This window comes from Pyrus communis, chromosome 12, assembly GCF_963583255.1.
Source record: "Pyrus communis chromosome 12, drPyrComm1.1, whole genome shotgun sequence".
Classification (NCBI taxonomy): Eukaryota; Viridiplantae; Streptophyta; class Magnoliopsida; order Rosales; family Rosaceae; genus Pyrus; species Pyrus communis.
In genome coordinates, this window is record NC_084814.1 from 25,008,651 (window position 1) to 25,035,165 (window position 26,515).

General features: G+C 37.7%; 2 protein-coding genes and 1 pseudogene across 3 annotated transcripts; 2 read left to right on the forward strand and 1 right to left on the reverse strand.

Annotated features, from left to right (window-relative positions):
• Positions 1–340: 340 nt before the first annotated feature.
• On the reverse strand, positions 341–3,032 carry LOC137710241 (RAF-like serine/threonine-protein kinase PRAF). Its single transcript, XM_068449173.1, has 2 exons — positions 1,846–3,032; positions 341–1,244 (listed from the first exon to the last, which is right to left on the reverse strand). Exons 1-2 carry the CDS (start codon positions 3,030–3,032, stop codon positions 341–343), a joined length of 2,091 nt encoding a protein of 696 aa, XP_068305274.1.
• Positions 3,033–7,157: 4,125 nt separating this feature from the next.
• On the forward strand, positions 7,158–13,500 carry LOC137710242 (lipid phosphate phosphatase 2-like; annotated as a pseudogene).
• A 4,920-nt stretch (positions 13,501–18,420) lies between these two features.
• On the forward strand, positions 18,421–22,449 carry LOC137710522 (geranylgeranyl transferase type-2 subunit beta 1-like). Of its 2 annotated transcripts, none has more exons than XM_068449565.1 (11): positions 18,421–18,552; positions 18,775–18,828; positions 18,963–19,113; positions 19,235–19,351; positions 19,574–19,640; positions 19,775–19,923; positions 20,260–20,426; positions 20,513–20,611; positions 20,740–20,815; positions 21,073–21,169; positions 22,132–22,449. In XM_068449565.1, the coding sequence occupies exons 2-10, from the start codon at positions 18,775–18,777 to the stop codon at positions 21,165–21,167; spliced, it is 975 nt and encodes a 324-aa protein (XP_068305666.1). In that variant the 5' UTR covers positions 18,421–18,552; the 3' UTR covers positions 21,168–21,169; positions 22,132–22,449. The 2 variants fall into 2 exon arrangements, with proteins under 2 accessions (XP_068305666.1, XP_068305667.1); XM_068449566.1 differs by having other exon boundaries at positions 22,144–22,449.
• Positions 22,450–26,515: the final 4,066 nt, after the last annotated feature.

A 26,515-nucleotide genomic window follows, 5' to 3' on the forward strand; every position in this document is an offset into this window, starting at 1 on the left:
GTAAGTCCTTCCTCAGTTGCCGTGCTAACCCTGTTGTTATGTACATTGTGGACCTGAGACACCACAAATGTGTGTCCGAGAGGTGTACGTAAGTCCGTCCCATTTGACGAGAATATCTAGTGGATCAGTACAGAGAAGCAAGTATTCACTGACATGAATCTCAGCATTCATACAACATAAGACAGCAGTTCTAATATATAGCCCATAAAAATATGACAGAACAAGAAAATCTATTCCCTTTATTAGATCAAATTCTATGCATAGGAGCAACGTCTATAATAATATAACTATCAATTAAAGAAAGAAGACCAAATATATATGAATTTAAGGTAATTCTAGCCTAATGAATTATGGTTGTGTGGTTCTGATCTGCTGAATATGCCGGTAGCTGCTGTTTCGATTCTTCGGACAGTGCCACTGCTGAGGCCGCTGCTGCAGGAGTCATAGACTGGTATTGGGGAGGCAATGGGGCGACCTGATGCTGTGTGTAGAACACTTGTTCATGTTGAGGATTGGCGTATTCGTAAGAGTAATTAGCAGTTGCAGACGGAGGCATGGCAATGGACTGAGAAGGATGGTGATGCATTTGAGAGAACCCCGCATATTGCTGCTGGTATTGGTTAGAAGGAACTTGGACTAATGTTGGAGTTTGTGGCCCAGCCGTTTTGTAAACACTTGCAGACACTTCAGGCGAAGCCGTCATTGTGGGATAAACGGGTGGGATATTACTGTCCTTGTAGACGGCAGAACCAGGATTTGGGGATGTTAAGCGGCTTGAGGCAACCACGCTCGTGTCAACCATGTTAGGTTGCATAGGGATATTGTAGGATTGTTGTGACTGCGCAACAGGCATCAAATAGACTGGATACTGCTGGTGATCCATTTGGTGGTGAGGCTGTTGCTGTGATGGCGGCGCATACATTGTGTAGTAAGATTGCATTGGCACTTGGCCTGCAGCGGGATGGTGCATGTAATGTGTGCTGGCATGGACAAATTGTTGTTGCTGCTGCTGCTGCTGTTGAAGTTGTAGTTGCTGCTGCTGCTGCTGTTGATCTGATTGTGGAGGGATAGCGTACCCGGAATCCTGAACTTGCTGAACTTGATTTTGAGATCCTGGATCGGAAGCATCGCCGGGTGTATTAGGGCTAGCAGGACCTCTGATGTTGTCCCTGTTTGCAGCTTGAATCTGCTCTTGGTAGTACATTGGTTTGGAGAGAGAGTTGGCAGATGTAATGCTACTATCACTGGACAATTTGGACAAACAATATAACCCATTTTTATCCAACTATTATCTCCAAACTCTAAAAACAAAAATTGGAAAAACGCAACTGACTTGTAACTCAGTTAGGAAGAGCATTTGCCCCTATACTCAATTCTCCAGTTTGATAACCCCCTCCCAATATCGCTTGTGTAAAACAAAATTAGAAAATTGGTTGGATACTAAAATTTGAGGGCAAGCCTTGGCACAACAGAAATATTGCTCTTTGGTGACCCAAAGGTTTGAGTCGTGGAAACAGCATACGATAGACGTTTCCCTCATCTAAAAGAAAGCCGACCCTACTTAATGGGATAAAACTTAGTTGTTGTTGTTGGTTGGATCCTAAATTTCTCGGTATTAAAGTAAAATCGCTCATCAAGCTTTACATCTAAATGTTGAGAGGCACATGTTCATACTCATGGCAATTACTATCAAATATAAACTATCATCTTTTTTGTTTTTAAAAACAATATTGTAAACTACACTAATATTTCCGAGAATTCAAACTCAGCTGCAAAAAGCGGGCACACTGAACTAACCCACATTTGCAAAAAAAAATATTTGATACAAACATTGAAAGCACGTACCTTGTAACTGAGTCCGGTGAAGGCAAACTATAACCTCCGCCGCCGCCGCCACCAGCCTTATTAACTTGCAAGGGCTGCAATGGCAATGGCAGGGGAGGCTTACGAAGTCCGACCGGCATACTCTGATCCAATGATCTTTCATCATCTACCCTGTTCACATTTTCTCCAGAAACACCAGAAGCATTCATCATATGACCCCCAGATGGCGGCAAAGCACCCGAAATCGCCACTATTGGCGGCGGAGCAGCAACAACAGCAGCATAGCTAGTACTTATCTGAGCAAACTGCTCCTCAATCCCAACACCCCTGTTACCACCCTGCATCAATCTTGCCCCATTTTCGTCCATTCGAACCCGAATCGGAGGTAAATTCGACAAGCAAGGCGACGAAGTAGATGACCCGCATGACGAAGTACTGTTCTCGACAAATGGGGACTCTTGACTGATCGAATGAACATCATGGACAACCACATTATCAACATTTTTCATCACGACGCGGTTGCCCTGTTTGTTGTTGTCTCCGAAGAAGTCGCCTTGCGCCTCCAAATCATTGCAAGAATTCTCACTCCTCGTCAGTAAGCAATCCATGGTGGCAGAATCCGACAGGTTCCTCGGAGGACCCGACCCGTTCAGCGCGTCGACGAACCAAGAATCGGACTTTGCGTCGTCGAGCAGAACACCCATCGACGCGGCGGTTTCGGGTTTCACGAAGAAGAGGAACAGTCGGAGGCGGGAGGGTTTGTAGGGGGAGGCGGAGGCGGTGCGGTCGTATTCTTCGACCATGTTGTCGAGATCTTCATCGGTGGTGACGGAGATGAGGGAGTCGAGGTCTTCGTTAGGGAGCTGGTACTTGAGGGAGAAGGGGCGGCCGTTGAGGAGCGTTCGGGAGAGGCGGGAACAGAGGTCGGAGAGGGTGGAGTGGCGCTCGGCGACAATAATGCGGGTTTCGCCACCGATGTAGCAGAGGGTCTTGTCATGGGGGCGGGGGATGATGTGGCCGCCGTAGCTGCACATGAGGCGGAGCTTGGCGCCGGGGACTTGAGGGAGAGGGTCGTCCCAGGTGTCGGCATTGCGGGAGCGAGGGGAGGAGTCCACGGAGTCGGGGTAATTGAGTTGCATGCTAGTGGCTGCCGTAGTTGCGGTGGTGGTGACTGTGGTGGGGAGAGGCGGTAGTGGCGGTGGATCCATTTGGTTGTGGCCGTGCGAATGAAAGTTTGGGGCTTTTTGTTTGTGCTTTTTGAACGTTGGCGCCTCTTATTCTGCTTTTGACTTGATATTGAACAGGTAAAGAGAGTCTTTGTGCTTCTTGAGGTATGTTATGTGTTGTCTATTTCACTTTGAGAGTTCCTTTAAGTTAGGGTATTATACTATTATATAAGAGGAGAGAGACTTGAACTCCAATGCAAACACACTATTTTGACAAATTAACATGAAAGATTGATTATAGGAAAAATATTTGGATTTTGAGTACGACGGTTGAACACATTATTCTGAGTCCTTCAATTTACTGTAAGAAAGATTTGAACTCGATTTAAGGACTTTGACAGGCACATTATCTTTATAAACCAACCTAAACTATTAAATTTACAGAAAAAAATTTAAACTCGAGTGTAAAAGAATGAACACACTATTCTCACAACCTAGTCTAAGTCACGTCTCTTGATCACCTTTGAGTATAAATTCAATGAAATGCTTGATTTGTCCCCTGCCTTCGGCTGGTTACATGATCTGTCCCTTATGTTTTGCTTCTAACAAAAGTGACTTCAAAGACAAAAGGGAGAACCCTTAATTATGAGTAATGTTATTTATATCGTATTTTTATATTACATTTCTATACCACCTTAGATGACATCTAATGTAGACAGCCACATTATTTGAAAAATTTGCAAAACTCAAGGAAATGAAGGAGAAAGACTCCTCGTATACCACAATCATCATTAAATTAACTAGTTTTTCTTAATTATTAGTTTATTAAATAATGAATTAAATTTAAAAATCTGATTAATTTAAATGATGTGACCGTAAATGTGATATAAAAACACGGTATGAATAGCATTACTCTTTAATTATACACCATTCATGGGATTAAACCAAGTAAATGGGTTTTATCTCTGCAAATACAATTATATAGGTAATTAGTAAATTTGGTAGATGCAACACAAAAGTTGTGTTAACCAACCAAATGAAGGTCCAGTTTGGTCAAATTAAAATTAAATCTGAAGAAAAAACAAAAAGAAAATGCAATATATTGCTCCTATGCACGCGTGGAAGAGCCGAGGTCCTCTCTGGAATTTACATTGGCGGAGTCGGAGTCCAAAGACATAGAGATTCTTGTCGTTGAAGAGAGAGAAAGACTTTTGATCGTATGAGGTGGATCAGTAAAATGAGCTAATAATGAATGTAAGATTTAAAATGAGTGTTCTGAAATCTTCGAGTTTGTCAGCTTCAGACACAACGAAGATCTCAAGGAATGTGATATCCATAGACCACTTTTTACTTTTCACATACCCTTCTAATTTCGGCCGTCAGATCAGATGAATTGAAAAATATTAAATGATAAAAATTAATAAAGAGTATGTAAGAAGTAAAAAATGATGTGTGGATAATACATCTATATCTCAATTGTGCGTGGAGAGAGTTGAAATTTTGACGCGTAGCCCATTCACTGAAGCACATGAACTTTACAGAGAAACGGATCAATCACATGCACATTTCGTAGGTACTTGTGCACGATTTATTCTAAGTTTATAAACCCTTGGTAGTTGTGGGATTAGATTTGGATCTATATAATTTGATTTGATGAAATCAAAACCCTTTTCTTTCGCTTTAAAATGATTTGCTCCTTTTGCTTCTCCTTCAGATACGAGAATGCTGTAACGCAATATCAAAACACGAGAGAGCAAATATAGGAGAACAATGTGGTGTGGAGTGTGGACAATATTAAATCTCAATATATATATGAATTACATATACTTATCATAGGAGAGAAGTTTATACCAAAGATAATACGATGACAATCTATCATATCTTTCACGTAATGTTGTGGATACTGATTTTCGTACATGACGCCATCATGTGAAAGAAACAAAGATAGAATTAAAAAAAAAATTCATTAATTTGATTCACCAACCAACTTTAACATGATTGATTACTTAAGATATCAATTACTTGCAACATCATCGTTGCATGAAAGTTCTTTCGCTAGCTTGTTACAAGAAACTAGATTCACTTTGACTAGTACTAGTATCCCTTTTTCTTTAGATTGTAATATTTCTCTTTAGCAAACTAATGTGAAAAATTGTCTGCAGTAGTGTGTCCATTGTCAAATGTCATGTATCCATTGTGTTGGGTTAAGGAAGAGTAATGTTATTCATACCATATTTTTATACCACCTTAGAGCTACGTCTGATGTGGACAACCACATCATTTGAAAAATTTGCAAAACCCAAGGAAAGGAAGGAGAAAGACTCATCGTATACCACAATCATCATTTAATTAACTAGTTTATCTTAATTATTAGTTTATTAAATAATGAACTAAATTTAAAAATCTGATTAATTCAAATAATGTGGCTATCCACATCAAATGCCACCTAAGATGGTATGAAAATGTAGTACAAAAACATGGTATGAATAACATTACTCATTAAGGAAATCAGAGGCCTTTCCAGTGTGCAATTACTGTCATAACTTCTATATTATATTGTTTTGAGCAAATTTAATACAAGAATGTGAGTTGAGTTTTCCTAAATAATTCCCAAGCTCATAAATTCTTTATGGAAGAGCTAGGTGTTATCCTTCGAAAATCCAAGATACCCTTGAAAGCTGCCCTCTAATTGCTGGACGAATTACCTCTATGGACACTGATTGGGTAGCTGCTAGCCTCATGCCTTAGTATGTGTTATGGGCATATGGTGATAAGCTCACTGGGCATAGGTTAGCATTTGTTGACATGCTTGCTCAAAAGTTACTGACATCAGTTGACATGCTCACTCGAGAAATGTTGACATTTGTCAACATGCATGCAATATAACTTGGCAAACAACCTCAGGCTTACCAAAGTTCGATGAAACGCCAATTTACGCACTATTCTTACTGACTCCCAAATAATATTTCTTGAATCTGCCACTTATTCATGGTACTTGAAATAACAGATTATACACGAGGTAGCAATGGGTGAGAATTATGGAGAACTTGATCAACTCGATGGTTTTCAAATTTGATTAAGCGGACATTTCCCAAGGGAAAAATTAATACAATTACGTTATTTAGAAGAAATTATCTATGTCAAACCTATATATACACGGAAAAAATCATGTGGTAATTAATAAAACTCACAAAAGGCGGATATGAAATGTGGATTAAGTCAGTTAGAGCCATGTATCTTCTTTTGCATTCAAGTTTAAGTTAGTCGACTCCGTAATAGGAGTACTGATATTAATCTCATCTGCTATACTTTTATTTGTAAACAAAATTTCTTCGACAATACATTTGGCTTATTTTATTAATGCATATTCAAGGGAGATTATCCAACAACAACAAAAAAGAAAATAAACTTTATAGCAAATGAAATTAAATGAAGGAGAAGGATGAGGACTGAAGTTATCATTTGAACAAAATGTTAAGATAATAAGATAAACTAGGTTTATTTTCTATTTTTTGACAGACCCCGGCCGTCCGCCCGCCCTTCTCTCTCCCTTTCTTTCTGTTTGAATCGCGCCATTGATGAGGGAGCCCGAGGCTTGGGGAGCTTTTCTTCTTCACAGTTCTCTATAATCTCTCCCAATCTCTCTATATCCAATGTATATAGGACAGTGTTTATTAGGAAAATATGATACGTCGTATGAAAACTAGGGTTCATGCATATCTTCAAGAATTGTGTTTTGTGAAAAAGTAGGCTTCACGTTCTTTGATTAATAAGAATTTTACCTGGCAGTTTGAATTGAACCACAAATTGTTATTGTGAAACTTTAATCAGATAGTTTTCATGAAACCTAGCTTGAGCATCAAATTTTTGCCAAAAATGGATTGGTATTTTCATGTCATTGATATCGTTGTCACACTAACAAGCTCAAAAATCATTCTTAGTCCTCGTTTGGTACCAAGGATTAAATTGGATTGGACAACTTACTAGGTTCATATGATCCTTCAAATGTGTCATTTTCAGTTCCTTATCTTTGGGAGAAAGAAAACAGTTGAGCTAATGACATTTGATTCTTCAATTGTGCCTATTCTTCTCTTCAAACTGGCCGTGTAGCTCACTCCTTTCCGGAAGATCATTTTGAATTGGTTTCGCACTCCAGTTGGAAAGAAGATGCCAGAGATGCAGCTAGGATCTCACACATTAAGATCTCATGGAGTCAAAATGCCTAAAGTGCACTAGTATGACTCGTTAATTCTTCTGCTTCTCGCGGCAGTTGATCTAACTTTGAATCTTATAGAGCCTTTTCATCGTTTCGTTGGCAAAGAAATGATGACTGATCTCAAATACCGTTTTCAGAAAGACACCATTCCTTTCTGGGCCGTTCCAGTATGTATCAGTTTCTCACCAGCTCTTTTCTTTCTATCTTACATAGAATACTGAATACTTTACTTGACTATATCTTCACTTCCTGCATCTAGATTTACGCCGTACTCTTGCCTGTCGCCATCTTTCTCGTGTACTACATTTGCAGAAAGGATGTTTATGATTTGCACCATGCCATTTTGGGTACTGCCTGTGTCCTTATAGGCTTCCTGTATACTCGGTTTTTGTTTGGAAAATGATTTCCGCACAACCCTTTTCTTTTTGTAGGTTGATGATTACTTTTTCAACTTATAGGTCTTTTCTATTCTGTTCTCATAACTCTTGTAATAACGGATGCAATCAAGGATGCTGTTGGCCGCCCGCGTCCAAACTTCTTCTGGCGGTGTTTCCCTAATGGAATAGGTGTAGGTGACAACTTTTCTTTGGTTGTAAGAGTAAGGACTTGTCCTGCATTATGCTGAACTCTTTGTCAATCACGTTTACAGATATATGATCCTGCCACTAACAATTGTGTCTGCACTGGAGAGAAGAAGATTATAAAGGAAGGACATAAAAGCTTTCCTAGTGGACATACTTCAGGTATCAAATCATCAGTCTCTTTCTGTGCTTTTTGCATTTTTAAGGCTATGCAGCTGAAGAAGACAACGCCTAATTCAGTTTGCAATTGTCAATTGTGCAGTTTCATTTGCAGGTCTTGGTTTTCTTGCATGGTATTTGTCCGGGAAGATCAAAGTGTTTGATCGTAGAGGCCATTCCGCAAAGCTCTGTATTGTTATTCTTCCGTTACTCTGTGCTGCTCTCGTGGGAATCTCTCGTGTGGATGACTACTGGCATCATTGGCAGGATGTCTTCGCAGGAGGTCTTATAGGTTTGCTACTAAATGCAATGATACAATTTTCAGTTCCTTGATCTTCCACTGTATGCAAAACATAATGTAGAAAGTTAAAAGTATTAGTGTATAAGCTGTGAGCTAAGTAAAGTTAAAGTAAATAAGCTGTGTTTCTAATTGTGTATTCACTTAGAAACAAGGCTTATTTACTTTAACTTTAAGGCTATCAGTTATGTACTCATGCCTTTGTGCATGTTTTTTAGAGTGATATATATGAAAAAGCATCTACTCTCAGACTTTGAGAGTGAGCAGAGCATCGTTTCTTCATACTGTATCTTTCTTTATTCACTCACTTTTCTTCCTCGCATAAAAACTCAATTAAACATCAATACTCTAACATGGTATCAGAGCCAGGATCGATTGTTTGAGATCTGGGCGTAAAACCAATCGAGCTATACTCGAACTTGTTCCGGGTTGGGTGACGTTGCCGGAAATTTACAAAACTCGATTTCGATTTGTATTCGCATCATCAAAGCTCGAAGATGGCTGGATCTGGAAGTTCTGAGGTGAGAACTCCGATCTTCTCCGGTGAGAACTACGAGTTCTGGAGAATCAAGATGGTGACGATCTTCAAATCTCATGGGTTATGGAAATTAGTTGAAAAAGGGATTACGATCTCAGAAACAAAGAAGAAGAAGAAGGCTGAAGGAAGCTCAGAGGAAGAAGAAGACGATGAGAAAATGGTCGCAGCATATATGCAAGATGCAAAAGCTCTGGGTATTATTCAGAACGCAGTCTCAGATCAGATATTTCCTAGGATTGCTAATGCAGATTCTGCGAAGATGGCTTGGGATCTGTTATATGGCGAGTATCATGGTGGTGATCATGTGAGATCTGTGAAACTACAAAATCTGAGACGTGAATTTGAGTATGCTAGGATACGCGATGATGAAACTCTGTCTGGATATCTTACTAGGCTAAATGAATTGATTAATCAGATGAAAACGTTTGGTGAGATTCTGTCTAATGAAAGGCTTGTACAGAAAGTTCTGATTAGTCTTAGTAAACCATATGATCCCATATGTCTAGTCATTGAAAATACAAAATGATTGGAGACTGTAGAATTGCAGGAAGTTGTAGCAATTTTGAAAAGCCAAGAACAACGGTTTGATTTGCATACTGTTGATGCATCTGAGAAAGCATTCTCTTCACTTTCTGTGAATCCAAAGGAACAAAACAAGAGTAGTGCATACTCTAGTTCATCCAGATCTCAGAAAAACTGGAATTATAAAGGCAAGAAATGGGAGTCTAAGCCTAAGTTCCAACAGAAATCATTTACTAATTCTGCACAGAATTCATCTTCTTCAGGATTCATGAAGCAAGATATAGTTAAACCACAGTGTAAAGTGTGCTCTAAGTTTCACTTTGGAGAATGTCGATACAAGGGGCAATCCAAATGTCACAACTGTGATAGGTTTGGACATTGGGCTAGAGAATGTACAGCAGGCAAGGTTGTTCAGAAGGCAAACTGTGCTAATCAGGCAGAAGTGACAGGTAATCTTTTTTATGCTAACAGTGCAATTACTGAGGTCAAGGTGAATGAAAACTGGTACATTGATAGTGGTTGTAGTAACCACATGACTGGAAATGCTGAGCTACTTAGGGATGTAAGGACAAATGTCACTGGAAAGGTACAAATGCCCACTGGAAATCTGGTAGATGTTGCTGGAATAGGTCCACTTATGATTGATACAAATTGTGGTAGTAAATGCATCAAGGAAGTCATGTTTCTACCTGGTTTGAAGGAAAATCTGTTGAGTGTGGGACAGATGGACGAACATGGATATTATTTGCTATTTGGTGGAAGAGAGTGTTGTATCTTTGATGGTCCTTCACTTGATTGTCTGGTTATCAAGGTTAAGATGAAAAGTAATAGGTGCTACCCTTTGTTTTTAATGCAAACTGATCAAGTTGCATTGAAAACTAGTGTAGCTGAATGTACCTGGACTTGGCACAAGAGACTAGGACACCTAAATCTTAGAAGCCTCAAGCAGCTTAGAGAAAAAGAAATGGTGCATGGTCTTCCGCACCTTGAAAATGTTGATGGTGTGTGTGCAGGATGTCAAATGGGAAAACAACACAGAGATTGGTTTCCAAAAGGACAAGCTTGGAGAGCCAAGAATCCTCTAGAATTGATACACACAGATTTGTGTGGTCCCATGAATAATGAATCAATTGCTGGGAATAAATATTTCATGTTGTTTATTGATGATCACATAAGAATGTCATGGGTTTATTTCCTACGACATAAGTCTGAGGCACTAATCTGTTTTAGAAAGTTCAAAACAATGGTGGAGTTACAATGTGGATTTAAAGTGAAATGTCTAAGAAGTGACAGAGGGGGAGAATTTCTCTCAACTGAATTCAGCAAGTTGTTGGAATCTGAAGGCATACAAAGACAGTTATCCATTGCTTATACTCCACATCAAAACGGAGTAGTGGAGAGAAAGAATAGAACAGTTGTAGAGATGGCTAAGGCAATGCTTCATGATAAAAGCATGCCATACTTTCTGTGGGCAGAAGCTGTACATACAGCTGTTTATATTCTGAACAGATCGCCTACAAAAGCTCTTGAGAACATGACTCATTTTGAAGCCTATAGTGGGAGAAAACCAGGAATTGGTCACTTAAAGGTGTTTGGATCACTCTGTTATGTTCATGTACCAGCTAAAAGAAGACAAAAGCTTGATGCAAAGTCTGTCAAAGGTGTGTTTGTGGGTTATGCAACTTGTGAGAAAGGGTACAGAGTATTTGATCCATGTTCAAGGAAGTTAATTCTATCAAGGGATGTGGTCTTCGATGAAACTATGTCTTGGAATTGGAAGAAGAATTCAGAGAAGTCTATTGCAATAACTAACATTTAAGATCAGTATAGGACTGTGAATGATTTCAGTCTACAAGAAGTGACAGAAATAGTAGACAGTAATCAAATGGGAGAACAAGATAGAGATGTCTCTGAAACTGTTGAGATCACTAGTCCATATGACCATACACCAATTCAATGGAGAAATATCAGTGATATCCTAGCACAATGCAATCTTTGTATTGTGGAGCCAGAGAAGTATGAGGAAGCTGCACAAGATAAAGCTTGGATAAAAGCTATGAAAGAAGAATTGTCCATGATTGAGAAAAATGAGACTTGGAAGCTTGTAGACAGACCAAGTGATAAGCAGGTTATTGGTGTGAAATGGGTGTTCAAAACCAAACTAAATTTGGATGGCTCAGTACAAAAGAACAAGGCAAGGCTGGTTGCTAAAGGATATGTGCAGAAACCAGGACTTGATTACAATGAGACGTTTGCTCCAGTTGCCAGATTGGACACCATCAGAACACTAATTGCACTTGCTGCACACAGAAGCTGGAACCTATTTCAATTAGACGTTAAGTCTGCTTTCTTAAATGGAATATTGCAGGAAGAAGTATATGTTGATCAACCTGAAGGGTTTGTGATTAGTGGCAAGGAAGATAAGGTTTACAAGCTGCACAAGGCTCTTTATGGCTTGAAACAGGCGCCTAGGGCCTGGTATGGAGAGATTGACAGCTATTTTGCTAAGTGTGGGTTTGAGAAAAGCTTAAGTGAAGCAACTCTCTACACTAAGACAATGGGAGAAAAGGATATACTAATAGTTTCCATATATGTGGATGATATTGTGTATACTGGAAACAATCAAGATATGCTGGATGAGTTCAAAGATGATATGAAGGAGAAGTATGAGATGTCAGACTTGGGTCTTCTTCACCATTTTCTGGGGATGGGGGTGATTCAAACAGAATCTAGCATCTTCATTCATCAAAAGAAGTATGCCTCTTCTCTGTTGGATAAGTTTGGATTGAAAGAATGTAAATCTGTCTCTATTCCTTTTGTGGCTACTGAAAAGTTAAGTAAAGAAGATGGAAGTGGTGCAGCAGATGAAGAGAAATACAGAAAACTTGTAGGCAGTTTATTGTATCTTACTGCTACAAGACCAGATGTGATGTATGCAGCTAGTTTGTTAGCTAGATATATGCATGGCCCTTCTAACAAGCACTATGGGATAGCTAAGAGAGTGCTCAGATATATCAAAGGAACACTGGACTATGGTTTGCATTATATGAAAGGCAAGAAGGCAGTTTTGGTTGGTTTCTGTGATAGTGATTGGGGAGGATCAATAGATGACAGCAAGAGTACCTCAGGCTATACGTTTTCTTTTGGCAGTGGAGTGTTCTCATGGGCTTCTGTGAAACAAAATTGTGTTGCACTATCCACAGAAGAGGTTGAATATATAAGTGCTGCCGAAGCAACATCTCAAGCTATATGGATCAGGTTTGTTCTTGAAGATTTTGGAGAATTACAAGCTGAGGCAACTCCCTTACAGTGTGACAATACGTCTGCAATCTCAATAACTAAAAATCCGGTGTTTCACCAAAGGACTAAGCACATTGACAGAAGATATCACTTCATAAAGGATGCCTTGCAGCAGGGAATTGTTGATTTGGTATACTGTCCAACCAAAGAACAAGTAGCAGACATTTTTACCAAGGCTTTACCAAAAGAGAGATTCAACTATCTCAGAGACAAGCTTGGAGTTGTATCAGCTCAAAGCTTAAAGGGGAGTATTAGTGTATAAGCTGTGAGCTAAGTAAACTTAAAGTAAATAAGCCTTGTTTCTAATTGTGTATTCACTTAGTCTTAGATTATGACAAGTGTAAGGCTGAGATTGTATTGTTGGTTGTGTGTATCCAGCTAAGGCTATCAGTTATGTACTCATGCCTTTGTGCATGTTTTTTAGAGTGATATATATGAAAAAGCATCTACTCTCAGACTTTGAGAGTGAGCAGAGCATCGTTTCTTCATACTGTATCTTTCTTTATTCACTCACTTTTCTTCCTCGCATAAAAACTCAATTAAACATCAATACTCTAACAAAAAGATGTTAATCCATCTTTTGGAACGTTCAATTTGTTTAAGCACAGGAATTGGCATAGCTTCAATTTGTTACTTGCAGTCCTTCCCTCTCCCAAACCAGCGGGATGGTGTGTCCGTCATCTTATGTAAATATGTTTGTTTTCATCAACTGATAGCAATGCTGACCTAATTTTCATGTTTACAAACATGCGTATTTCCACATGCTGGCTGCAGAGAGGAGGAATGTTGGCGAGTCCGTGTCTCCGCCCACGAGGGTCAACTCTCTTCGGATGCGAGGAACAGATATCGAGATTCTAGACTTGAGTCCCCAAGATTCGAGTCCGCCAGTCCACTAATTACTGGAAGAAGGAAAAGATACTGAGTTGAGTTTGTATGTTAAATAGAAATCATATAGAAGGTGTATGCGTATATATATAATACGCGACGCGGGACTTCATTCAACGACTCCATATTGTATGTGTAGCTCCTAACATCATTCTTTATTCAATGAAAATTTTACAATGTCTTGCTTTCCAAGTTCATCAACAGTCACGAGTCTGAACTTTCTAAGGATTTGTTCGTTGGTGAATGGTTATACAAGAAGCATTTATGTTGATAAGCATTCTTTTAGATACACGTTAAATTTTTTATTAAACATCCAGCTGCGTCCTGAAAAAAAACAATTGGAATAGCTTCTTGAAGAAACAATTAGCAAGTGGTTATCCATAAAGCACTTTTATGACTTAGAAAAAGTTTTAAGTTTTTGTCAAGGATAATGCTAGGGAAACAAAATTTGTAGACAAAATTTACAAACTAAATGATGTGCCACCAATAGAAATGAGCACGTTTATCAACGTTTAAGTAATAATTTAATCATTAATTTACATGTCGTTTAGTTTACACAATTTAATTTACAAATTTAGTCTCCCTAATATTACACTTTTGTCAAACGTGAGAAACGGTTACTTGGAAGAAAAACGCATTTACTCTCTTCAAAAGCAATCACAAAGAAAAACGCATTTACTCTCTTCAAAAGCAATCACAAACATGGTCTAAGTCTTGGTGTTTTTATTCTAAATATTGCAATGTGTTTCTCTTTTCATATAAGTCTGTTAGTCTTTTTTTCTTTTGGTGAATAAATATGTTGGTACTTTGACATGTGAAGTTCTTGACTATGAGCCTATGAGAAGAAATTAGAAGGAGAAAAAAAAAACTCTTAAAGTCAAAGAAAACAATGAATAAATATGTCGGTGCTTTGACATGTGAAGTTCTTGACTATGAGCCTATGAGAAGAAATTAGAAGAAAAAAAAAAAAACTCTCAAAGTCAGAGAAAACAAATAAAAATGTGGCGTTAAATGGAACAGTTGGTTGTTAATTGGTGATTGCTGCCAACCCCAAGTAGAGAGCTCCATTTACATCATTACAGTTGCTGAACTGCGTGCTCTCATAAATTCCTTCAATAATTTAAACCCCTTACCTTATTTGTCTGTGACATAAATACCTTCATGTCATCTTCATCTTCATCACATACTATATATATGTACATGTATATCTATTGCCTTGCCATATGTAGCTCTCTCTCTCTCTCTCTCTCTCTCTCAGAAAAAAAATGCAGAGGACCTTATTCTGGGGAAACATGAAGAGGTACAGGAGGAGAAGGCGTTACCGCAGACTAAGAAATGCGGTTACTAATGGGCAAAACGCGATGGTTTCAATGGGGAAACGTCTTAAGTTTGGGAAAATTCGAGTGACCCCGATGCTACAAATAAAGGTGAAATCGTCGATAATGCTCTTGAAAAAGTTTAGAAATGCTTATGTGGAAATGATGCTTTGTTTTGCTGGACGTGTTATGCACTTGAATAATGGCATATAATGTTCACTTGTATCAGAAGACTAATGCTTCCCAGTTCTTAGCTTGAAAGCAATATATAAAGTTTTTACAATCAAGCTGAAGAATAATTTGTCTCCTTCTGTATATGTACGGAAAACAACTTCCCAGAGAAAAAGTTTCTCTAAGACTCCGTCTTCCCCAAGATATTGTGAAAGGAGAAAAGCGAGGAGTGCATCACGAATATTTTCAATTTACTGGGGTGCTTTTATAATTTGGAAAAGAAGTTTTAAAAATTATTGAGTTCTTGCGATTTTTTATTTTTTTTGGAAACACGATGAGCAATATTGCAAGATAGGATGCTTTTTCTTTTGTTTTTGAAAGATGATGTTTAATTTCTTTCATACGGTAATAGGACAAGTTAAAAATTCGGCAATAAAATGCGAGATTACAACATGTGTGAAATTTTATCACAAAGAATTATATGTATAATTAGTAGTGGACATTTTACTTTCTTTAACATTTAATTTATAAGAAAATAGATTCGATCGAGTTCAAGTGTAAAATGGTGATTAAACTGCCTTATCCGCCAAACCAATTTATTACTTGTGGCTAAACCAAATCTTCCAAAACACGGTGGATGCTGATTGGTAAGTACACATATATAATGGAAAGCAACTGCCCAACTCACATCACATGCTCTGCGTGGCTAACTGCTGACTTTAAGTTCCTCCAATTTATTTACATTGCCTAACATCGTGTTCATTCACAATTCCTGCATGACTACTGCTACTCACTTTGGTTTCTTCAACAAGTTTTCTAGATGGATATGAATTGCACAACTTAATATTTACTCATCTTTAATAATCTTTTTGGTCTATTTCTAATCCAATCAAACCTACTTTTTTAATTATGACTTACACGAGTCATTCAACTCCATTTGCCTTGTTTTACAGGTCTATCTTGGCCTTGAATTATATCCCTCTCCGTCTCTCACACCCTCATATCAACCGCGGAAAGACGAAGTTTAGGCAAGCTAGCATGGAGTGGTACAGCTACCAAAGGAGGATATCTTCGTCTAGTTCTAAGGGATGCCCTTACCACAGACTAGACAATTTTGTAACGGCTTATGATGAGGAAGAGGACAATGAGAAGAGTGCAGTTGTGTTGAGACAAGGACAAATCAGTGATCTCAACTTCAAGTACACAAAGAGGAGAGGGATATCGAAACTGCCACAGAAGAAAATGTCGTCGATCGTGCTTCTGAAAAGGTGTAGAGATGCTTATGTGGGATTAATGTATAGGTTTGCTGAACATGTTGTGCAGTTGAACGGTGGAAATTCCTACTTATAAATGCTCCGTAGTCCTCACTTCTCAGCTCCGAAGTCGTTAAAAGTTCTACTTAATCAAATTAAGGACAAGTTTTAGTTTGTGGGTATGTTGATTTGGATTAGGGCTCTTGTATTAGATTAGTGATGTTTTACTTAATTATGTATTTTGCATATATTTATGTTCATGAAATTCTAATTAGCACTCCAATAAATCCAACATCATGTTGATTCTTTTTGATAAACTTTCTGAAAATCAGCGACTAATTACAATTACATTACATGTACACTTGGCCTGATGATTTTCAAACAAACATTTTCTCTAAAGTTTTGTCCTTGTGTATAGGTAAATATATAATTTACCTTTTGTATGTAATATACCATGTGAGCAGAAACGCAGGACCAAATTCTGAGATTCATCAAGACTGTTGTCAACGTTTTGGTGATCAAAATCAATTTTATTTTAAAATCAACTTGCTTTTGTCCAACGAACACTTGTGCTTTCCAAAAAATATCTTACATCTTCTAGTTGCAGCTGCCATGTTCACTCTGCAGCTAGGTTTGATCACAGCAGCAGGTATAAATGATAATGGTCATAATTTTCGCACTCCATTACTTTCTCTTTTTTCGGTGTGGGAGAAAAAATGAGAGTGCAAAAATTGTTTTCAGGTAAAATATATGATCTACTCTATCCATACAAGTTTTATTTATTTATTTTTATATTGAAGTGTTGCATGGTGATGCAGATCATCACGACATGAATATAATTAGGGAACTGAGAGAACGGCGGTCACCACCTCGTTAATTTGAGTCCAAAATCACCACTGCAAACCAACAGCCGGTCATGAGGGTACCTGCTCCTGATCCTCCTGTTGAACAACCGCCTCCGGCTGGCACTCCTCCTCCTCCTCCACGGCTTCCAATCCCAAACAACGACAATTTTGCCTGAATTTCTTCACAACATTAATTAATTTTCTAATTGCTAGGCTTTAAGCGCCAAATGCAACGAATAAGTAGTGATTAAGCTTAGTTGCTTGGTTCATTAAAGATTAATAAGTTGGAATAAGGGGATAAGATTGCCATGCATGAATTGTAGCTTTTCCGTTTTATTTGCTTTTATTAATAAACGCAGTTTCCTTGCTGATTTTCTTGTCACGGATCAGCTAACCAAGTGCCGTCTTCTTCTGCTTCAGATTTCCTTTTTTCTTTTACTTATCAGTATTTTAAAAAATTGCTTTTACACGTAACGTACGTATATATACATATACATATATATCCAGCAAGTATGATGAACACACGCGGTGAAAGGGACGGGATCATACCATATTGCATATATGTATAATTGTAAGGAAGAACATTCAAAACATAGTCGTCCCTGAGATCTCAGAGGCCTTGAGTTCTTCGAGCATTCATGCATCCCACAATCATATATTTTAATTGAATCAAGTATACCAAGACTATAAAGTTTGCAACAAAAAAATGCTAGATAAAATGTGATCCAAAAGAAACATACTAGAGATTGATACGTAGGGCTGGTTTGAGATACTGACATAGAAAGTACTTCTGCTTACAAGCATTTTTGCTTGAACCGGTTTTATGGGACAAACTTTTTCATTAAAAGTTCAAGTGTTTTATGAAAAAGCACTTAAAAGTTGTTTGGAAGTGATTTTAAAATAGTTGCACGCTTTTTGGTGAAAATGTTTTTGAGATTAGTCCTTAGACAAAATGTAAGTGAAACCTGGAAAAGCACTTAAAGTGCTTCATACTAGAAGCACTTCATACTATAAGCATATAACGGGTGCTTCTTGCAAGAAGCAGTTCAATTGCTTTTGGAACTCAAAAATATTTTTCTCAAAAGCACTTTCAACCATTAAAAAGTACTTCCAAACGAGCCTTATATATCCAGAATACGCTTCTATTACTAGAATCGCTTCTATATTAATCTATCAACGTAGTCAAAACTGAAAAGTGCTCAAGTTTGTCAAAGTGCATTTGTAACCATATCTTGAAGCCGTCTCAAACAGGCCGTAATATGCTGCACACTATTAGTCAGCCCACAAAACCACAAATTCGCACGAGTCCCTCTTTAAGTCCAAAATCCCACGCCGCAGTAGCCCAGCCCACATCTCTTCCCCGTGCACTCCCTGCTTTCGTTACTCGTTTCCTCTCCAGTCGTCTCTTCCTCCTCCTGCATCCTAATCGATCTTCGTCTTCTTCTTCTTATTAGCTGAATCGGGTTTTCCAAGACCAGGTAATTTTATTTCCATTGGTAATTGTTTCGTGTGTTAGCTGACACTTATTTCATTGAATTCCATTTTTCTTGTACTTGAATTTAACATTAATATTGCTTATTAAACTTCATATTTCTTGGGTTTAGATTGATTAATCTTGTTTTTAATTAGTATTAGCATGCCCCCATTACCAATTTACTAAATTTCATAGCTTTGCTTAATTTTGAGATGTTTATTAACAGATGGGAGAGCTGGCAGCTGAGAAACATGTTCAATTCATTCTCTCAGTCGAAAAGGTCTGATTTTTAATCAAAATTCAATAAAAAAAAACGTTTCCTTTTCCCACACACATATGTATAAATACATATAAAAGTATGTTTGTTATATATATAATGTATGTATAATACTAACATGGTGATACTGTACTCAGAAGAAGGACTCTTTGGAGGCTGTGGCAATGGAGCATCTAAGAATGAATGGGGCATACTGGGGTTTGACAACTCTGGATCTTCTCGGAAAGATTGAGGTTGTCGATGTCGATGAGATTGTTTCGTGGGTACTACAGTGCCAGCATGACTCAGGTTGTTACATTGTATACATTTCTTAGCTCAAAAACACTAACTGAATTTTGTTCGTTATTGGTTGTTTGTTGATTTTGAGTTCGAGACCAAATGATGACTTGATACAGCTTCGTACATGTAGGTGGGTTTGGCGGTAACATTGGGCACGATCCACATGTACTATATACCTTAAGCGCTGTGCAGGTCTTGGCCCTGTTTAACAAGATTGATGTTCTGGATGTTGACAAGGTTGCAAGTTGTATCCTTTTAGCACATCTGTTTGTAAAATTTGAAATGAATCTTCATTTCGTAATGTATGCATTTTCATTTGGTGAATGCTGGTGTACCAAATAATCGGTAATTCTTGTGTAAAGCGGCTGCTTATAGCTCAATTTGTAGTATTTTGGCATTTATTGATTAGACAAACAAATTAAATCAAAGAGAAATAAGCAAATTTTGTTAAACTTAATATTCAACTCAGATGTTGCTGCACTGCAAAACGAAGATGGATCATTTTCCGGGGACATGTGGGGTGAAATTGATACAAGGTAGTCGTTTCCAATTTCCTTTGCATCTCGTATTTGTTGAAGTTACCAGCTCTTTATTCGAAACATGATTTAGTAACAAATTGTTTTCTGTTTCTTGAAACGAAAGAGAAAGTAAGCAATTCTATTTCTTTTAGGTTTTCTTACATTGCTATATTGTGTCTTGCGCTACTACATCGATTGGACAAAATCAATGTGGAGAAGGCCGTGAACTACATTGTAAGTTGTAAAAATCATGATGGCGGATTTGGATGCACACCTGGTGCGGAGTCTCATGCAGGTCAAAGTATGTTATTTACCCTATAGTATCTGTGAGAAGTTTTTGTTTCTGATTAGTTGTTTCCTTTTTCTCTCTTCAACAGAAATAGCAATCATTCTTGCATTTCATCTGTCCCAATGGAATTGATCATCAATATAACTTGCGTGGTCTGAGAAGAGATGCAATCCAAGAATGACTGGTCTTTAATGGAATTATCAGTCAAACTCCCAAATCTAGGAAAATATTCTTAATTTTGCTTAAACCATCCACAATTGATCCAGCAATGGCATGTTTATTTAGTTATACTATCTGGATGCCTAAATTAGACTCACTTAAACTTTGATCTGCCCATGCCGACTGCAGTTTTCTGTTGTGTGGGTGCTCTTGCTATTACGGGTTCTCTACATCATATTGACAAAGATCTTCTTGGGTGGTGGTTATGTGAGCGGCAAGTTAATTCTGGAGACATTCTTATCAAATCAAAAGCTAAACCTGGAGGCCTTAATGGCCGTCCAGAGAAACTTCCTGATGTGGGTTTTAAATTTTTTTAATTGAAACAATTTTGTTCAGTAAGCAAACTTGTACTCATCCTTACTGCATTTACACTTCGTTTCAGGTCTGCTACTCATGGTGGGTTCTTTCTAGTTTGGTCATGATTGACAGAGTTCATTGGATTGATAAGGAAAAGCTTGTCAAGTTCATTTTAGACTGCCAGGTTAGATTACCCTAACAAGCTATATGTACATTTGGATTATCCCTGTTATCTTATTTTCGTAATTCAAATGCTATTCATGTAACAACCAATTTATCTGGGATGTTTTGGGTAATCACTGAATATTGCAGGACATTGAAAATGGAGGAATTTCTGACAGACCAGACGATGCTGTTGATGTCTACCACACATACTTTGGTGTAGCCGGTATATAAGCTTTGGCGTCACCTTTGTTTGTTTTCCTCATTTCTTCGCCTAATTATTTGGCACCTTTTACATTGTAACCTTTCTGGATGATTATAATTGATGTGCAGTTGGAGCTTCTGAGCTTCCAACTTCATCCAGACGGGTTGCTAGGATATGCTTATAGTTGGGATAAAATTTCAAAGTGATTATATGAGATGATTTATGTTCTTAGTTGAGTCTCATGCTTACAGGGTATTGATTAATTAAGGTTGATGCAGGACTTTCCCTTCTTGAATATCCCGGGGTGAAGGCCCTAGATCCAGCTTATGCTTTGCCAGTTGATGTTGTGAATAGGGTTATCTTGGGCAAATAAAGGTTCGTTTACAAGATTCCGATTTGCATCTCTTGCTGCAATTCAATGCCTTTGTGCTTTCTCGTATAATGTCACAAATTCTCAACTGCCTATTGAGATGCAGTAAGTAACTAATTGAAAATGTCTGCAATACCTGCATGCAGCACCAACATTGCTAATTGCTAATCTCTATTGTGTTTATTTTGATGGGTCAATTCAGCCACTCTCAAGCTTGCAATAATAATTTGATTACCACACAGTTTTCATAATTTGGTCTGTGATATTTTCCTTTAATCTTATTTCCTTTTGTTAGTACGCGGTTTCCCTTGTTGACTTTCTTGTCAGAGATCTTGGCCAATCCGTTTTTAAGAAGTCTTTTTCTTTAATTATTTTTATTTCTTCACAAACTATTCAATCATCGGTTGTGTATATGCAATTTGAGTTTTTTCCCCCAAGTCCCAATCTACATATATGCATAAAAATAAAAAAGGTGTACATATCAACTGTGATGGAGACATCACATATAACATAGAAGGAAGAATATTTCAAAGTCACCCTTAGAGATATACTGTATGTTTTGTTGTAGAACTAAGTATTGACATGTGAACTGCAAGGCATTTGTAAAATATTGTTTTGGGCTTTCATCAAATTAAAGTTTTGCAATGTAGCTAGCTGGTAGTTCATGAGTCATGACTGATCAGTAAGAGTATATATTAAAGAAGTGGGGGATTGACAAGAGCGAAGAAATTAACGAACAATAAGAGATATGCGAGTCTCTTCTTTCTTTCGTTTCATTTTGCTTATTGCTTTGCTAACCACTAATTTGGCTATGCAACTGAGTGTGCAGGCTAATGCAGGTTGGTATTTTCGTTTCGTATATTCTTATTCATACGCGTGTTTGGAGAACCCTTATATATATATATATATATATGTATGTATGCACTAGCTGGGATCCAATTTTACTGACTGTATAATGTATATATAGAAAATTTTGCAGACATGAGGCTGCAGAGAACAGAAGGAAATCACATATTGCCAAGCCCACATCCTCCTCCCTATTCCGAATAAGGTCAAGAGTTCACTAACACCAGGTGTTTCTGGTGGGGCTGATACCCCAATTACTCCTTCACCGGCTCCGACGGCAAGATGATATCAGGCCATCAGATTAATATATATCAATTTATTAGCTATTTACATGTAAATATATATTGTCACTAATATTATGTTTGGATGAAGAAATTTATTGTTACTAAAGAATTTTAAAATGACGGAAATTGAAATGACGGAACTTTATTTTCTAGAATTTATGAGTTTTCTTGTTTGGTTAACCTAAAACAACAATGGAATTGAATGCAGAAATTGTTATTTATAAACTCTCAAACAAAGAAATTGAGAAATAACACTTATTTACATTAAATTTAAACTTGAGAATTGAGGTCCCAAATTCCAAGTTTTTTTTCCACCCGAAAATTCTAAATTTCTTTGTTTATGAATTCAAATAAGGGAATTAGTGCATGTCAGTTTATAAATTCTGATTTTTATTTAAATTTCAAGTTTATTTTTTTTATCCAAACATAGTGTAATAGTCGTTCTAGATCAAATTATTTCTGTACTAGTTAGTGGTCCCTTTGATCAACGGTTCTGATACATTGGCACCATGCTTGCGCATTAGTATGTTAAAAGAGGATATTCAACACAAATATACGAGAGGGAATGTTCATGTATAATCTTTATAAAGGTGGTGACGAACAAAGCGTGAAGAAACCCAAACAAAAGAAAGCCCTAGCTGCCGGCTTTGGTGCCGGTGACAACCCCTTTTTTCACCTTCTTCCCTCCCTTTCTTCTATTTCTCTCTTATCTCAATTTGTTCTCAAGTTTTGTCTCGGTTTTCATTGAGCTGTGTCTCAAATTTCTTCTGGACTTGTCTCAAATTTGAGCTTCATGCCCCTTCTCTCACTCCCTCTCCTCCGATTGTACCTTTCCAAACTCAAACCTCCAACTCTCCCACCCTTTCCTTCTACCTCCTTGCCTCATAATCCATCCTCACATCACCTTTGCTCTGGCCGGCGGGTGTTGAACCAAAAATGGATGCCAAATTCATTTCCCTCCTTCACTTCCTCTCCCCCGACCGCCATGTCAAAATTCCCTCGAGGCCAAGTGTTCTTTGGCTTTAGCCAAAATAAGGATATTTTACTTACTCACTTAGCCTCACATTCTAATTCTATCCATGTGAAGGATTTGGGTGCAGTGACTATCTCTTGGTTTAGTGTTTTCAATGATGAAATCTAGTTGTGGTGTGCTTAATTGACCACTCAGTTATTTTCTCTCGTGTTGCTACCTTGGTGGCTGCTGGTAAGCCGTTCGAGGCAGCAGGTGCTGCATTCTGCCCTTGGAAGATAGAGATTAGGGTTTTTGTTTGTTTGCTTATTGGGCTAGGCTTTTGTGTATATGAATTCCCCAATGTAGTTTAGGTTGACATGTAACCTTTTTTTTTTTTTTTTTTTTCCTCTGCTCAATGAATGTTACTTTTCATTAAAAAAAAAAAAACAGAAGAATACGAACTAATGCAATATATATCTCAAATGGGAAATTTTATTTAAACCCATCTAACCTATTTTGACACTCAACTTACTTTTTGCACCCATTTGATTTTTAACTAAACTATTGATATCTCTTTAAACCCAAATTTAATACCTAATATACCCTTATAAACCCAGTCAAGTAATAGGCAGATGAGGCCATTGGAAGAACCCACAAGGGATGAACTGTTGAGACTAGTATCAAATGCAAATTCATCTTCAAGGTCTCTATAGCTGCTTTCTATTGCTGATGATGCGACTGCAGAGGCGGAGGCGCCGCCAACATTCTTCTTCAGTGATTGGTAGTCAATGAGTCGGGGAAATCGAAAGGGGATTGGTGGCCAGTCATGGGGAAATGGATAGAGGCATTTAAAGAGAATCAGGACATCCTTCTTGTTGTCATTGTTATGTGCTCGGTGTTTAGCGATGAACTTGGAAGTAGAGATTAAGTTGCGTCATGACTTGCATACACAATGGAATAAGAGGAGAGATATGACCGGTAGCCATGAAAGTATCTCGACAAATATATCGTCGTTGTTGGATGAGAAGATGGCAATTCTCCATCATCACCCGCCATAATATAGTAGAAAACGAATGGCTGAATATACTTCAAATCGTATGTATTGATCGTTAGGGTTACGATATATATACACACACATATATGCCATATCTCACAAGGAAAGGAAGAATACAAATCCTACTCCGCCAAATATAGGAGTCCTAATATATATACAACTTAATGATTTATATTAGACCAAATATAAAATGGAATATTTTTTTTCACCTCTTGAGAGCCTCCTGATATTTGACTGAGAAGAGCGATGTTTATAGCTTTGGAGTGGTTATTTTTGTGTATGAGGAAATAACTAAGCAAGATAATGCAAAGGAATCATGGTTTTCACTTCAGAACCGCAAGAAAGGAGCATAAGTTTGACTTTTCTCAGTTGTTTGCCAATTCAACCAGTTACTGGGTCCTTCACACAAGACATTTTTCATCGTTGGATGCTTTCATTGTTGTTTTAGCCGGAAGGTAGGATGCTTTCGTTGTATTTGTTGAAAATTTTTACAGTAAAGTAACTTCTACAATCTAAAAAATTGAAATCAAATGAACAAAAAATTCATAAATTGAGTCATACCTTGGTTGGAGGATTCAAAACTTAAAAATCACCATCATCAATAAAAAAAACTTATTTTTCTCTATAAGAGCTATTAGGGGGCATTTGTTTGCCCTCACTAACTCGGACTGGATTGGACTGGACTAGCTATTAGTCCAATACTGTGTTTGTTCCATGCTGGGACTAACATTAATGAGACTAAAGGGGACTAGCATGGACAAAACCCTTCACTAAGAGGTCTTAGTAAGACCCCCCAATAAACATGGGACTAGCTAAGACTATCCTCTATTTCTCGTCCTTGTCATGCTCAACGACCACTCCTGACAGAATCCTCGTCATCGCCGGTCACCTAGATCAATCATTAACTTCCCGACTCTCTTTCAGATCCATTTCACAACCAACTTTCATATAAAATATACCAAATTGAAGCTGGGAGTGACAAGATTACGATTTTACTTGAATCGAGGCCAAAATGTGGTCGAATGTGGCCGGAAAATGGCCTGGAAGTCTCGGCCTGTTTGGGCTTCTTCAAATCCATGACAAATTCGAGCATGCAAAGCTAAGATCTCGGTCCAGGGATGGTGATGAATTTTTTGGCGGTGCTAACTTCATCCAATTTAATGAGGGTTGGCCAAAAAACACATCGGGAAACCTGCAACTCGTCGGGAAAATTGGAGCCGTGAGGTTCCGTTTGAACAACGCATAGCTAGAGAGGAAGGGAGGACAGAGAAATAGAGACTGGAATCAATAAGGAGTTTGACCAGGAATGAGAAAGAGACATGAATTGAGAGGTCCGACAGGAAAAAAAGAGGGAGAGGGTGGGACGATGAGAGAAGAGGAAAAGAGTGGGACGGAAATGGTAGGAAAAGATGGAGAAAAAGATAAGATCATAATAAAATATTAATAATTTATATATTAAATAAAATAATATTAGAATTTGTTATTATCCAGTTTCTTAGTTTAATACTGCACCAAACGCTTCACTAAGTTAGTCCAGTTTAGTCTAGTCTAAGCCAGTCCAGCTTAGTCCTTGAAGCTAATCCAGTCCGAGATAGTCCGGCACAACAAACGCCCCCTTAGGGTTTAGCCAGATTGAACGTAGACTAAACAAAGAGTGATTGTATGGTTTAATTATAGTGTTTGGGTTTATTGATAAATTTGAGTTTTATTATTAATTTCATTTTATACTTAATAGTAATTATGCAATAGGGTAAAATAGACAATTAAAATTTAAAATTTAAGTTAAGCGTAAAAGGAAGTTAAATGGGTTTAAGTAAAATTTCCCATCTCAAATATTTGCGACATCTTGACGTTCTCCTTCAATTTTCTCAGAAATTCATACAAATTAGTATTTAATAGTTAAAACTCTTTCTGATACTAAACGAGTAAGAATCTCTCTCTTTATATTGAAAGAAAAATATCAAAAAGAAAATGAACAACAAATATGCAGAGATATTGCATCAGATATTAACCCTAGACAAACAAATTAAAACGTATCAAACTACCGATGGCCCAAAACAATTATGATGTGAAGCTAAGATCTTTCATTTATAAATGAGGAGAAATATCAGTAGATTGTAGTATTAGTGGCTTTTGAAATGGTTATATATGAGTTAATATAATTTGCAGATATGAATTAATTTAAGGCAGCATCTTCTCTCAAACCGAAGAAACA

Bases quoted from the DNA above. Each gene is read 5' to 3' on its own strand.
- LOC137710241 (XM_068449173.1), bottom strand. From the start codon at position 3,032: ATGGATCCACCGCCACTACCGCCTCTCCCCACCACAGTCACCACCACC. The intron at 1,245-1,845 runs GTACGTGCTTTC...CAAATTGTCCAG, and splicing joins TCACCGGACTCAGTTACAAG to TGATAGTAGCATTACATCTG.
- LOC137710522 (XM_068449565.1), top strand. From the start codon at position 18,775: ATGGGAGAGCTGGCAGCTGAGAAACATGTTCAATTCATTCTCTCAGTC. The intron at 20,612-20,739 runs GTTAGATTACCC...TGAATATTGCAG, and splicing joins AGTTCATTTTAGACTGCCAG to GACATTGAAAATGGAGGAAT. The intron at 20,816-21,072 runs GTATATAAGCTT...AGGTTGATGCAG, and splicing joins CACATACTTTGGTGTAGCCG to GACTTTCCCTTCTTGAATAT.